Source organism: Amblyomma americanum, chromosome 10 (assembly GCF_052857255.1).
Source record: "Amblyomma americanum isolate KBUSLIRL-KWMA chromosome 10, ASM5285725v1, whole genome shotgun sequence".
Classification (NCBI taxonomy): domain Eukaryota; kingdom Metazoa; phylum Arthropoda; class Arachnida; order Ixodida; family Ixodidae; genus Amblyomma; species Amblyomma americanum.
Window position 1 is genome coordinate 70,313,166 of NC_135506.1, and position 15,668 is coordinate 70,328,833.

The window sequence follows — 15,668 nt, forward strand, 5'->3', positions numbered from 1 at the left end:
GTACAAGCTTCCCCCTCGTCTGGTGATCGGCAAATTTGGAGTGAAATGCTTAGGGAAATGGGTCTTTGATCCCACTTTGAGTAAAAGAATTTACCTCTTGTCATGGCGCTCTTTGGCCACAGATGGCCTTGCGCCATAAAAACCTATCATCATCATCAGCAGTTTTTGGAAAACACCTGTTGACGAAAGGTTTCTATCACGACGTTTCAAAAGAAAAGCATAGGTTCACGCTCCATTGACCTCTAACTGAATTTTTTTTTCTACAGCAGAGAAAAACCATTTGGGGCAGCGATTCGAACCCAAACAAGGTACACCTGATAGTCTGTATTCAAATGCAGTCTTCTTTTTTTAAATTTAGATGAACATGTAAGGAGAGGCTGATGACTGAAACTAGCGCCCGTTCCCTATTTTCACGCAGGGGATAAAAAAAACTGCGCAATAACTGAGGATAAAATACACAAGCTATGGCACGCAACTACAGGCCCAACATGTCGGTGACGTTAACGGCTAGTGGCAGGAAAGATAAGCCGAAGGCGCAGCCTTCTTTAAACTATGAACAATCGGTGAAAGTTACGCGAACCGAATTTTCGAACAACAAAATTAAGGTACTTGCAAACTATCGTAGTTTACGAACGTTAACAGGTACCAACATAAAAACAAGCTCAATAGAGCAAACGGTCCTCTCACTACTGTGTTAACTGAGGACACATGAGTGAATTTAGACATTTATAGGTTTACCAAGGACGTTGTTGGTCCCGATGAACACACCATGCGCAAAAATTGGTCGTTTCCGCAGTACTCGCAATAGCCATGGAGTTCGAAGCTTTTTAAGACTAAGACACCTTTTTTCGAGGACTGCCACATTGCTCATCACTAGTGTCCTTAAGTTATCGTGCTTGAGGAAAAATAAAAAGCGGTATAATGCATGCGGTCGTGGTCGCACACACATCTTCACTGCCCGCGCGGCAATTCTATTCATAAAATGGTGTATTAACTTTCCATCTGCCGGCGAAGAACACATAATCTTGTTCTTCTGGATAATAGTGGATACTAAGCAAAGAGAAAAGCACCCTGGGGCGACAATCGGTCAGTATGGGAGGTAATATTAAGAATCTTGTGGCACAGATGCTGAACAGCTAGAGCAGGACAGGGTTAAATGTGCCAGGGAATAGAGCAATGTGGGAGAGGCATTTAGCCTGACTGACGATAACGAAGACGATGACGAGTTGACAAGCTGTCGTCATCATCGCGTGTGAGGACATCAAATCTGCCAACTCTTCTTATCGGCGCTCCTGAAACGCAAATGAATACTGATAAGAAAACCGCAATCTTCACGACACTCACCACTGCAGCGTGTAGGTGTCGAAGGCGTTGTACGACGCTAGGGTCTGCAGCTGTCCGACACCGACGGCGAGCCCTGTCAGCACCGAGAATGCCGCATCTCCCCACGTCTGCGTTGTTAAGAAGCAGCGACTGTCAGCCTTGTGCATCGCCTAACCTAACCTAACCTAACCCAACCCAACCCAACCTAACCTAAAACTCCTTAGGTCCCCTGAAGACCCCACGTGCCAAGATCCACCACCGTTAATGGTCGGAAACTCAGATGTTAGCAGACTGTCACGCCACTTGCGGCGCTCAGTTGAACTAGACTGTTGTGGGGAAAGAGGCTACCGGATGTACCAGCGTTAAATATCACCATGCGGTCGAAATTATTCCGGAGCCCTCCACTACGGCACCTCTTTCGTCCTTTCTTCTTACACTCCCTCCTTTATCCCTTCCCTTAAGGCGTGGTTCGGGTGTCCACCGAGATATGTGAGACAGCTACTACGTCATTTCCTTCCCTCAAAAATCAGTTTCCAATATATACGAATAAGGTTAGACAGGGATATGGACAATTCTGTTCGCTTCGTGCAAGCGGGCTCTCGGGTCCGTGAAGTGTGCAGGGGATGCACTCCAACCGACTGCGCAAACAGGAGGAGGCCGAGTATGCGCGCGAGCGTAGGGACGCCCAACCGGTCAGTAGCCTGTGAAACCTCAAAACCGGCGTGCAGCTCCAGAACTCTCGGCCGCTAATTCCAGTCAGCTTTCGCTTATTAATGCGCTAAGCCGGTAATATTAGGTCCTCTATTTTTTTTCGAAATACATTCGCTATGAAAACAATTATTAACACTACGATGAAGAACCACCATTTTGCTGTGCAGCTTTTTCAACCGAGCAATCCCACATCCTTTCCACAGTGTCAGCGCGGTGATTACTGCCTCCATGAAATTTCTAACTGGAATGAAAAACATCGCGTCAGGGGATGCCTTAGGCTGCTCGGCCACTTTCGCGAGGCTGCGAAGGGTGCGTCTAATTCGTATACGTGAAGCACACCCATGTGTTTTGGAGGCAGCATTGATATGATTGGTTGGTGGCCTTGAACCGATTCGATAGCCAGCAATCGTCTTAAGAGCTCAGAATGCGACATGTTTGACGCCTCAGCAGAAAGGCGCGTGACTGCTTCGCAACACCAGCATTTGTGCCGCCTCACTCGATCGTGAGAAGGGACCTGGACGCGTCCCCAAGGCTATAAAAAAGGGCACCATTCCAGACCGTGCGACGAACGGAATTCGAAGGGTGCCTCTTTAATGGCGTGTTCACACTTGGACTTTCGGCGGCGAGAGCGAGCAGATTCCGCCGAAATACCCAGCGGAAAGGCCGATCGGTCCAGGACCGAATTCTGCCGCCGGAAAAAAATCCGCCGAATCTCGTCAGCCAATAGGAAGGCGAGTACCAGTGGCGACAAGCATGGCGGTGCCCTTCGATGCAGGACGCCTCGCATCGGACTGAATTCGTCGCTGTTGCTGCCTTTTTCAGCGCGTTCAGAGGCCATAAAAGAGCCAGCGGTCTTTCGCTTTGTCTTATCTCGCCCATATGAAAACGTTTGAGCGATAAATTTGCTTCAATTTTTATTTCGGGTGACGATTCTTCCCCTTTTAGGCTTAAGAGGGGCGTCGGTTTGTTGACAACAATGATTCCTCTCCTGACCACCAGATGGCGCCACTAGGCGTTTAAAAAGTGAGAATGTTAGAAATGGCGTAACGTCCGACAAAACAGCTGCATTTAGCGCGCGCAAGCGTGCATACGGCTTTGGTATGTAGACAGCATCGATTAACCTCTTGCCACATCTGTGTACGCTGTGAGCAGACGACACACAGATGATAAGCGACGACGCTGTGGCAGGGAAGTGTGAACGAGACAGCATTTCGGCGGCCGCGGATTCCGCTCCCTCTCGCCGCCAAATGTCCAAGTGTGAACGCGCCATAAAAGAGATTCCAAAGCTATTGTTGTAGAACACCTTGCATATCATGTAGACGGTCGCCATTCACGTGGCGTGATGTCATCGATTCACAGCAATCGTTAACCGCTGGCAGCAGCAGCTGACTAGTAAAGCAAGACTTTGGTTTCTCTTTCAATTCTAAGGACGGAAAAACTCAAATTGGTACAACAGCCAAAATGTGGCTGCAGACCAATAATGGTCAGTGCTATTCCAAAGGAGCGTGTTTTGGTGCGAAAGCACTACATCACGAGGTCAGACCCAACCAAAGAAGCAGAACGGAAATAAATGTTCCCGCCATTGGGTTTCGAACCCGCGGCGGCTCGAACAGAAAAGCTTAGCTTTCCACTGCAGGAGAGCACTATGCTGTCGACGCAGCCGAGCACGCCTCGTGTTAAACTCCAACACACACTCGCGCTGTACATAGTACATCGTCACTTCCATCAACTTCCACCTGCGGCGCGAACAGATCAGATCAGTTTAACCTCGATCAGAGCTTAACCTGAGTCTAATATTAACCATAACCAGACGTGGCGACGACCCAGCAAAGCAAATTCATGAGCCAGTCAGGCTGAACACATGCTTTCGCACGTCTACTTAATAATAATAATTGGTTTTGGGGGAAAGGAAATGACACAGTATCTGTCTCCTATATCGCTGGACACCTGAACCACGCCGTAAGGGAAGGGATAAAGGAGGGAATAAAAGAAGAAAGGAAGAGAGAGGTGCCGTAGTGGAGGGCTCCGGAATAATTTAGACCACCTGGGGATCTTTAACGTGCACTGACATTACACAGCACACGGGCGCCTTAGCGTTTTTCCTCCATAAAGACGCAGCCGCCGCGGTCGGGTTCGAACCCGGGAACTCCGGATCAGTAGCCGAGCGCCCTAACCACTGAGCCGACGCGGCGGGTACGCGTCTACTTGGTTTAACTACGTTTAAACCCTATATACCACCTGTTTCATCACGCATTCGCCAGCCAACGACACCTGTCTCGAGGCGGCCTCCTTGCGCTCGAAGGTGCCACTCCACAACGAAACAGTTTTAGGACCAAGTAGGTAGGGTAAGAATAATTCAGAAAGATGGAAGGGCAACCGCTCATGAGGTCGAACAGCTCATGAGGTCTATGAGCTGTTGGGCTAATGACGCAATAGGCTCTGTACAAAAGGGAACAACTGATGTTCATGTTTCCTAAAGAATATCAAATCTTCGCAGAAGCCACGCATTTCGTAACATGTTACGGCGAAGTCAGTCAGCTGGCAGATTTGCACAAGGCTTCCTTTGGGATCACTTGCTTTAAATGCTTAAACTATCGGCAAAACTATCTCTAAAGTTTCAGCTGACATGTAGTGGAACGATTTAATTTTCTTATTTACCACTTTCATCTACCTGCTTATATGTGCCGTTTAATATATTACACGCCAAGAAATATTAATTAATTTCATACTGTATCGGTAAGGTAATATTGTTCAGTAAATAAGAAAATTTATTCAAATTTTTAAATGCAGTGGCGACTGAAGAGGAAATGGTGACAGCCCATAGCGCTTTTCCGACATTCTGGTTTGGTTTGGTTTCGTTCATTGGGGCTAAACGTCCCAAATCGACTGAGGCTATGACGGACGTCGTAGTGGAGGACTCCGGAAAGTTCGACCACCTGGGGTTCTTTGGCACATCTTAATTGTCTGTAGTATTATTAGAACACTATGGCTCACGGTGGCGTTTCTTCCAGCCCCGCTGCAGATATTGAAGGAACACTGAAAATGACTCTGTTAAACCTTTATTGTTAATGACTACGCTTGTTAATTACTACAAATGGCTATTACTACGCCATCTCCTTCCGGGCAACCAATTTTAATTTTCCATTTCGTTGTCATCGCAGTTCTTGAAAACGCTGGGATGCAGCGACACCATTCGGTCACATTTTAGCCTCTTCAAACTTATAAATTCTCCATTCTAAGTGTAAGCAGCCTCTTCTACTAAAACACGGTAATCATCAGTGGATTCAGGACAACTCAGTGTCCGTGTAAAGTAAGCCGTCGGCCACTAAACTCTACTGACTTCACGAAGTGGTCCGCCGAACACGTCCATCTTGTGAATGGGTTAAGGAGAATCTTGCTCACGTCGACGTCGAATAGGGTCCTCCATCCAGGGTAGATGTGCTTTACGATGGCCGCGCTGGCTTCGGGCAGAAAAAACGCCCTGACCGTCACCGCCACGATCAGCACCAAAGGAGCAAGGGCCAGCAGGGGCGACAACTGTGCCGTGAAAGTGGACGTACTGCACGTTAGTTGCAATTACGATCCATAGAGAGCCCATAGACAGACTGTGGGTCACCAGGGTTTTTGCGAACTGCCCACAGTCTGTGAACAGTGTACTTCATAACTTCCTATTGACTTCCAATTGGCATGCCGTGTCTTGTCTTTATAAATGTTCGTCGATAATCTATTGACGTTCTATTGAAATGTCTATTGGCATAGACGCGGTTATTGCCAATAATATACGGTCTAAAAACGGTTCATTAGCAATTCATGGACAGTCTATTAACCACAGTTATATTGTACATTGTTTGACCATTCATGCTTTTATGGTTACGAATATTAGAAATATCAACTACCCCTTACCTTTTAGTACACTCAGTATTCCCGTCCGCAACATTACACAAGCCAGTAATGCCAATTTTAATCTTCCTATTTGATATAATGTGTACGGAGAAAGACAAATAGAATTTACAGCAGCGAAAATTTGGAACTCGTTGCCAAATTTAAATAAAGCAAGCTAGGAATTTCAAACTCACATAATAATAAATGGTTTTTGGGGGAAAGGAAATGGCGCAGTATCTGTCTCATATATCGTTGGACACCTGAACCGCGCCGTAAGGGAAGGAATAAAGGAGGGGTGAAAGAAGAAAGGAAGAGAGGTGTGCCGTAGTGGAGGGCTCCGGAATAATTTCGACCACCTGGGGATCTTTACCGTGCACTGACATCGCACAGCACACGGGCGCCTTAGCGTTTTTCCTCCATAAAAACGCAGCCGCCGCGGTCGGGTTCGAACCCGGGAACTCCGGATCAGTAGTCGAGCGCCCTAACCACTGAGCCACCGCGGCGGGTTCAAACTCACATGCAGGAGACATTTTTTGGGAATCGAAGCAAGGCTACATAATTAGTTTTTCTTGAATGTGTTTGTGACTGCTGACCTGCATGTTATTTTGTATTGGGCCGCTGACTAGCCTCATTGGCTATCGGTCCAAATATCTGAGTATAAATTTTGTTTGTGTAATTCAATAAAACTTCTTGATTGATGATTGATTATACTTGCTCAAGATGAAGTTGCGTAAAGCTCTAGATGCAGCGAATACGGCAGTAGCTTTAGGCACATGGTTTGTTTTTGTTTGTTTTATGAGCGTTTAACGTCCCAAAGCGACTCAGGCTATGTGACACGCCGTAGTGAAGGGTTCCGGAACTTGATTTCGACCACCTGGGGTTCTTCAACGTGCACGGACATCGCACAGTGCACGGGCCCTTAGAATTTCGCCTCCATCGAAATTCGGCCGCCGCGGCCGGGATCGAACCCGCGTCTTTCGGGCCAGCAGCTGAGCGCCACAACCACTGAGCCACCGCGGCGGCCTCCGCTTTAGGCACATGTATCAGCCCGACACGAAACCTCCTGGCATTCCTTGATGCCTGCGCAAACTGCGCTCCTAATTAATAAAAGCAACAATAAAAGTCGGAGTGGTCGAGGTATACAGTGGAGGCAGTAATATCAGGAGGAGTGGCAGCAATGATGGAAGTAGTAGCCCCATCAGTAGTAGCGGCAGTTAGCAGTGGTATTCAGTAGTATTCGCAGCAGTAGTAGTTTGTTGAATAAATTCACAGCGGCAAATGTGCTCATTCTTAACCGACCGGGCCACATTACCCCAATGTAAAATGTAGGTCTATCGGCGTTGGGCCAGCTCACCTTTCCGACGGTAGCGACACCGTGTGCGGAGCAGACGAAAATAACGAACCAGGTGAAGATGTAGCAGACAAGGAGCTCCCAGCGGATGCCACCGACGTCCTCGATACCACGCGTCAGCTTGAGTGCGCCATGGCTACCAAAAGAATGGCAGAGGCGAACAGTATTGTGTTGGGCTGAAGTCCTATATTCCAAATAATCGCTGTGGCGTATAAGTTGCTATGAACAAGCAGAGCGTCCAAGCAAAGAAGGATAAATTAATAGCACCGCAGCTTGAGACCTGTCATGTGTATGGGTGGCCCATTCTCTCAAAGCTCATGGAAACGACAGCTTTACATATGCAGATAAGTTGGGTGTAATTGCAGGAGTAGCCAAAAGTTGCCTCTAAAGCAGACGCTAAATCTCGCCCAACCTAAAGAGGATATCGTACCTGGACAGGTTCTTCACTCATCATGTCGAAGGCGCTGCCCAGACAAAGAGTTTGGCGCTTTCCCAATGGCAATCAAAATAACCGGCATACCTTTTTCTCGGGAAATATATGAATGACCTGCTTGGTCTGGCGATAGATGAACGTTTCTTGCTTTCAGCTCGCTTCCCACATTGGCAAGAACGGTGGCGCAACACTAAAAACTTGTCAGCTGTTTTGGCCCTTGATGCAGGGACGCTGCAGCCCTGAGGTATAGCTGTCTTGGCTCGACAATCCAAGCAACATGATCCGGCTCGGTTCACTAATCCCGGGCATCATTCGCACGAACCTGCATCTCCAATACCGCAAATATCGCAGCTTTCTGTGCGCTGAAGCAATAGGTACATGTCTTGGAGCTTTGTAAGCTCACAAGCTCATTGGCCGAAGCTGCTAGGTGGACACATTTTTCACGCTTGTTGCGTGCTCATTACGCCTTACGGCGTCCCGCCATTCATCCAGAAAGCCGCGAATGCTCAGCACGAAGCTGAGTTGGAACCACGCAAGTTCTAGGTTGACTATGACTATGAAATTTTAACAATTAAGCATAACCGCGAAATCTTGGCCGTTGTTTACCATCCCCCCAATGGCAGGTATGGAAAAAAATGATTCATTTATTGATTGAAAATTTGTTGATTTATTGAAAATTGATTTATTGATTTTTTTTCAGGATTTTTTAGAATATTTGTGGGCGAATAATTACCAGTTAAATTGTGGCGGTGATTTTAATTTGATCATGCTAGGCGCTAATGCCAGTGCCTACGATTTTGTGACAAGGCTCACTTCAACCGCTTTCACAAATATGATCACAACGCCAACTCATGTCACAGTGTCCACATCCTCCACTTTTGATCTGTTAATCACAAACATTGGAACAGCTGTGTCCCTCGCTGGTACGATCACTGCTGATATTAGTGACCATTGCCCTGTTTTCATGTTTTATCGTTCCGCCAAAATGTCAAACAGAACACACCCTGACGTTTTCAGTTTCCAACACATTTCAAACGCAGCACTTGAATCTTTTGAGCAAGACATTAGAACACATGACCGGTCGCTTATATTTAGGAAGCGAAATTCGAATGATGCATACGCAGGTTTCATTCAAACATTTATGAAAATATACTGTGCCCACTTTCCCATCAGAACATTTCGCCAATCAATAAAGATACAAAAAGCCATGGGTGACTCCGTTCCCTTAGCCATGATAAGAAAAAAACAACAACCTGTATCGCGCATTTTTAAATGCGCGCACACTGAATGGGTTCCAAGAATTCAAAGCTGCTCGAAATAAGTTAAACAGTGAACTTCGACGTGCAAAGACTGCCTACTTCGAGCACCTGTTTCTTGACGTAACAAAGAAAAAAGCGAGAAGCCGCCTGGAAAGCGATCAAAAGAGCCTTAGGTCGTCAAACCAAAAATATCACGCCTGATAAGACATTATTCAATAACCGTAGACTTTCTGGTCAAGAATTGGCTGATCACTTCAATAAAGCATTTGTCGATAGCATCACGTCAGATGACAGTCTGCTATTTACAGCACCTTCAATCAACAGCCCAGCTAACAGTTTTGTTTGTCACCCAGTACCCGAGGAAGAAGTATCTAGAACATTTATGCAACTTAACAATAGTGAACCTCTTGACATTAATAATTTGCAAATAAAACCCATAAATCATGTTTTAAAGTTTATTGTTCCTGTTCTCACATACATTTTCAATTTGATTATTGAGGATATGGTGAGTTTCGTATGGAAATGAAAAAATCAAGGGTAACTGTCATACACAAAGATGGCGACCGAAATGATGTTAAGAATTACAGGCCAATATCAGTAATGCCGGTGTTTTCGAAAGGGCTAGAAAAGATATTGCAATCTAGATTAACACTTTTTTTTTTATAAGATGAAGCTTTTTTCTGACGCGCAGTATGGATTTAGAAATGGGAGATCTACTGAAAATTCTTTGCTAACACTGAATGAAAACATCCTGCAAAATATAGAAGATAAGCTTTTCACCCTCGGCCTATTCGTCGACTTTTCTAAGGTTTCTGACTCCCTCAGCCATGATATTCTTTTACACAAATTACATCTACACGTAATACGAGGAACACCCCTAAATTTTATCCGATCTTATTTACGCGACAGAACCCAGTGCGTGCCTATTAGTAATCAGCAGTCTTCTTTTCTACCCATCAAAGCCGGAGTGCCACAGGACAGTATTTTAGGGCCCTTTTCTCTTTAATGTATACATTAATGACATTGTAATCATTGATTCAAATGCTCAGTTTATTATCTATGCCGATGACAGCAACATTGTTATCTGGCACTGATGAAAATAAACTTGTAATATGGTGTAATGACCTGCTCGAAAAATAGTTTTTGTGGTCACAAAACTTTGCAGGACAACCGGTGCCTTATCGCGATGCCGTACTTTTCTTCTAATTCATATTAAACTTCAAATATACCACGCCCTGTTCTCGTCATATATTAGTTATTGCAATTTAGTGTGGCTGACGACTACTAAAGTGAACATTAACAAGATCCACATGCAACAAAAAAAAATTGTGCGCAAAATAGCTAACATTGACTACTTTTCTTATACTAAACAATATTTCCGTCAGTGCAATATCGTCCCTATACAAAGCATATATGAATTTCGCATGTTTCGCTCATATTATGTTTCTCCCGGTCATTTCAGACAATTTATTTCTACAACCGCATCCCTTCAACATAGCAGAAATAATGCATTTACACGCAGCACTGATTTACGGAAAACTCCCCGTTTCCGCACCAATCGCAAACTACAGTCCCTTAAGCACAACCTCCCGTTAATATTAAATAAACATTCGCAATTTACCAATCCCAGCCTTAACCAGTTGCGACAGTACTTTGTATCCCTATAGATTTTCTGGTGAATAACTGTTTTCCATTCTTCCAAATATTTTTCTTAATATTTTTTCATCACACAACCACTGTAACCAAATTCTATGAATTTTTTTATTTTGCACTGTTTTTCTACCTCGTGTCGGACTCATGTTATTTATTTTGATTTTGAATGTGTTTAAAATCATCCTTATGCATGTTTCATTTTCAGTTTTACATTACTACAAAATTGTATACACGCTCTACTTGTAACCACATTTTACACGTATATCTGTGCTATGTGTTTAAGTATCTATATTTTATGATCCTTTATTTTTCTGTTTTCAATATTTGTGTGACTTGCCCTGCCTTGTAATAATAAATAATAATAATTGGTTTTTAGGGAAAGGAAATGGCGCAGTATCTGTCTCATATATCGTTGGACACCTGAACCGCGCCGTAATGGAAGGGATAAAGGAGGGAATGACAGATGAAAGGAAGAATGAGGTGCCGTAGTGGAGGGCCCTGGACGTCGTCGAGCTGACAAATGCAGCTTTTAGCCCAGGTGTCCCACCAGAATTTTTATTTCTGGAAATAAATTGAATTGAAAGCAGCATTAGCCAGTTCACGCCGGTAGAAAACGCGAGAGGTTCAAAACCGGACGAAGACACGCTGAGGGCCACACGACGAACGCTGGAACACAGCGTTCACCCTGGATACGTCTACATGTCTGCCTGTCGTTCAATCGTTCGCACCGACTGGAGTGTTTTTCTCATTCTGGCTGAGCTGCACCGAACAGCTTCAGTGACAGTCAACATTTGTTTTGTAGTAGTACTCCATCCTGAGCGTTCATAGTCAAGCTTCGGAGCGAATCACCGAAAAAAATGTCCATAAACCACAGATGTTCATTAAAAACTCGCGCGCCACTGACATCTCTTTCTGAATTTCCGGATATCTGAAAGATGTCCCTAATTTGTCAGCTGGCGTGCTCGGCAATTTTTGTAACGCGTCTGGATAGCCAACCGTTACTGTACAGACATAATATATGGAGTGATAATATGACCGCAAACACCGTTTCAGATCAAGCGATTCCGAAAGGTAACGTGATAGCCTCTACAGGGAGTATTTCTGCAACGTCTTCAAAGTCAGGGTGCTCATATGTACAAAAATATTCGTTGTCAAATCGTCTCCAGGCATGCTGAAAAAGAGTCATTCAATTAGCGTTCGTTTTCCTGGAGCTATTCTTCACAGAACCATAATGCCGCGGCAAACTCTTCTGCACGCCATACGCCACAGCAGGACACTGACCGTTCCTTTCTACGTGAACCAATCTCGGCAGCATACTGTACTGCATCGGAGCTGACGCGGTTTTCGAAACGGTAGTCTAAGAAAACGGAGGAGTTTATTTATACCAATAATTCAAAAACATTCAAAAACTTGGGAACGTATTGAAATGCTTTCTGCAATTTGCTATTAGGTCCTCCCATTTTATTCGCTGGACGAATCAAATGGGAGGACCTTATAGATTCAGTAATCAAAAATTTCGAATAATTCCACTTTCCTAGTTATATATCTAGTGTTGCGCGAGCGGCTAAAAAAGAGTTCCTTTAGCACGTCTACAGACAAAAATCTTTCATTATGTTCAGGAATAATGCCCCGAATATCCATATGACGTTTCGGAAATGAACATCAAATTTGAGTAGACGTTCTATGGACGTCAAGTGCGGATATCCGTATGGGCGGCTATTGGGATTTGTGTGGGACATCCAGTGGACATCCACGTACGGTTACTTGACGTGCACTCGAAGACCACTCACAGGTAGAACGCGTACTCGGAGTGTCGTCGCGACTCCCGGCACTGTTCCGAAATCGCGGTCAGGTACACACCAGTGGGCACGTGAAATTTTCGGCCGCACACCAAGAGCCAGGTGTCGTTGTCGGTGGGCGCGTAACGCTGCTCCTGGCTCATTTCGTACAGCTTTGTCCTCTCCCCGTAGCAATGGCGCTGAAAACGTGGGCGTAACCCGAATTGGTGGAAAGCATTTTGCCGCGTACCACTTTAACATGTGCACGAGTTACTTAGTAAAACACGTTGCGGGGCTAGTTGGTTATGCATATTCTTTCGTTAAAATTTAAGCAGCGCTAACTTTTAGGACGAATACACAGAAGACATGACAGGACGGGCGCTGTCCTGTCATGTCTTCTGTGTATTCGTCCTAAAAGTTAGCGCTGCTTAAATTTTAACGAAAGAATAAGCACGAGTTACAGCACAGCGCGATCCGCGATCCGCTACCGTGATCTGCTTGGTCTGCGACAGATGGCGCCACGTGCCCGTCATCGGCATGCGCGCCTGCCGCGTCGAGAAGAATCAAACGCGCTCTCAGTGGCCACGTGTCGCTGTGTCAGTGGTGCTCGCAGAAACGGATCGCGTGTCAGTGCACGTTAAAAATCCCCAGGTGGTCGAAATTATTCTGGAGCCCTCCACTACGGCACCTCTTCCTTCCTTTCTTCTTTCACTCCCTCCTTTATGCCTTCCCTTACGACGCGGTGTCCGCCGATGAATGAGACAGATACTGCGCCATTTCCTCCCCCCCCCCCCCCCCAAATTTTTTATCACGCTGTGCAATAACCACGTGGCTGTAACTAAGGCCGACAGCGTCAAACTTCTGAATCGCCAGTTATCCAGGAGTTTCCGGGTTCGAACCCGACCGCGGCGGCTGCGTTTTTATTGAGGAAAAACGCTAAGGCGCCCGTGTGCTGTGCGGCGTCAGTGCACGTTAAAGATCCCCAGGGGGTCGAAATTATTCCGGAGCCCTCCACTACGGCACCTCCTTCTCTCTTTGTTCTTTCACTCCCTCCTTTATCCATTCCCTTACGGCGCGGTTCGGGTGTCCAACAATAGATGAGGCAGATACTGCTTCATTTCCTTTCCTCAAAAACCAATTATCAGTTATCCAGGTGACGGCAAGAATTTCACAAATCGCACACTTGCTTCCTAAAGTGACAGTTAACTATGCGTTGTTCATACTCAGTTCTCTCGCGAAAAAAGAAAAAAACATGCCTTGAATGGGGTCGCATGCGTTTCTTAACTGCTTAACGTGCTGACATCCACCGTGACGTGATCATAAGCCTAATGCTTGAGCTGCCGTTCAATTCACAAACCAACGACACTGTCTGCTATGCGGTGCCTGGTCACGCTCTAACGATATAACGGGGTAATTAATATCGCCAACTTTGTAGAAGTTTTCCCTTTCTTAATTTTTTTTTATTATAACCCTTGGCTCTTTAATATGAAGAGGGGAGTGAAGAAGATCATGGATTTCATTGCTTGCAATGCCGCATTTTCTGACCGTGGCGAACGAGAGAATAAACTCTGAGGTCGATTTTCCCGGCTTTCACTTTGTCTTGGACTGCTATAACTCATCACTATGGTATTTCGTAACAAATGAAAGAACAAAAATTCTGTTCTTCCGCATGAATCCTGATTCGTTAAGGAGTGCTATAAAGCTCTTGATCTTTTTATGTACAGGGGCAATAGTTTTTGTAAGACACTGTTTCATGGTCATGCACATGCTACAGTTTAATTTTTTGATTCTATGATTACTGGGCGTATAAAAAACATGATAGCTTAATTGCACATAAAAGGGCTTTGTGAGCATGCTCACATAGAGTTGTGCACTTTCTAATAAATATTTGAAGTCAGTGCGATGACTTTACGAGGAAATTAATTGCAACTACTAAGAGACTACACAATGAGCTTAAGAAGTTGCATATATGTGCCAAATTTGATTACATTTCATGCATAAATAACGGAAAGTTTTTCACAGCCGCGTCTTTCCTTAATGTCTTGTTTGGTCACCTATAATGTTGATTAATATTGTTTAGAGTGATCAGTGCGCTGTAAGAGATGCTTGATTGCGGCGCTTGCAGACTGTACCAACGAAATAAATTCGGCCCAGGCCCTTAAGACTGCTTACGTGTGGGAATGCAAAGCATTACTCTCTCTGGGTATATCGACAGACATACGTGCGAGTATATGACTCCACCCAGAACGCTTTGCGACGAACGGCTGCATCAAAGTTTGTTACTAAAATTGGTTTTTGAGGAAAGAAAATGACGCAGTAACTTCCTCACATCTCGGTGGACGGAAAGGGGTGAAGAGTCTGGGAAGGCATACAATTAAAGGTACATATGCCGTCAGTTCAAATCCATGTCGCAAGCTAGCCTCAACTTGGCTAGCACATGTAAGCTATACGCAACGAGAAATCGTATGGCACCACCCGGGGCTATTTATTTATTTTATTGCATACTGCCGGCCTGAACGTCAGGCTTTAGGCAGGAGTGGGGGTAAAGAGCAATACAGTTTACAGGAATACAATGTAGATTCAGTCTTGCGAAGGAAGACACCAAAAATAACATGTATAACACGTAAAAAGCAAGAAAAAAAGTATAAACACTATGATATGACAGTGTAAAACACCTATATCCATTACGGAATGCACTAAAAAAAAGAAGATAGCGTCTAACACTCAACCACATTTGCAGGTAGGTCATTCCAAGTACGGATATTTCTAGGGAAAAATGAGGCTTTGAACACATTTGTTGCGCACAAAAATTCGCCCGTGTACCTTCTTTGAATGAAAAAAACGAGTTTGTCGCTGGGTAACTGAATGAAAATATGCATTTCTGTTTATTCCAAGTTGGTTAATGTATATCAAATAGAAGTTTTAATCTTTCTTGGCATCGTCTTGTCTGTAGGGTTTCTAAATTATCTGTTCGCAAAAGGCCTGCTGGGGACGTTTTCCAGCTATAACAATTATGTATGCACCTGACAGATTTACACTGGACATTCTCAAGTTCGGTGATATTGATTTTGGTGTGCGGATCCGAAACTGCCGCATATTCTAAAACAAGATTTCTATGCAAATAGTCTGATCTCTGCCGGGTATTTACCAAGGGTTGCCCTTAAATATCGACGTTGCCGCATAGCTATGTTTAGCGTGTACGTTATGCGGTCATTCCATTTTAAATCTGATGTCATTATGACCTTGTCTCAGGTAACTAATTACAAATACCTAGGAAG

At 44.8% G+C, this 15,668-nt stretch overlaps 1 protein-coding gene across 1 annotated transcript in view; it reads right to left on the reverse strand.

Annotated features, from left to right (window-relative positions):
* The window catches only part of LOC144106893 (sodium- and chloride-dependent glycine transporter 2-like), a 45,430-nt gene that overhangs the window by 9,998 nt on the left and 19,764 nt on the right, over positions 1 to 15,668 (reverse strand). The window contains exons 5-8 of the mRNA XM_077639840.1: positions 12,403 to 12,590; positions 7,271 to 7,403; positions 5,437 to 5,571; positions 1,345 to 1,451 (exon numbers count right to left, since the gene is read on the reverse strand). Coding sequence (XP_077495966.1) covers positions 1,345 to 1,451; positions 5,437 to 5,571; positions 7,271 to 7,403; positions 12,403 to 12,590 — 563 coding nt within the window. The remainder of the gene's footprint in view (positions 1 to 1,344; positions 1,452 to 5,436; positions 5,572 to 7,270; positions 7,404 to 12,402; positions 12,591 to 15,668) is intronic.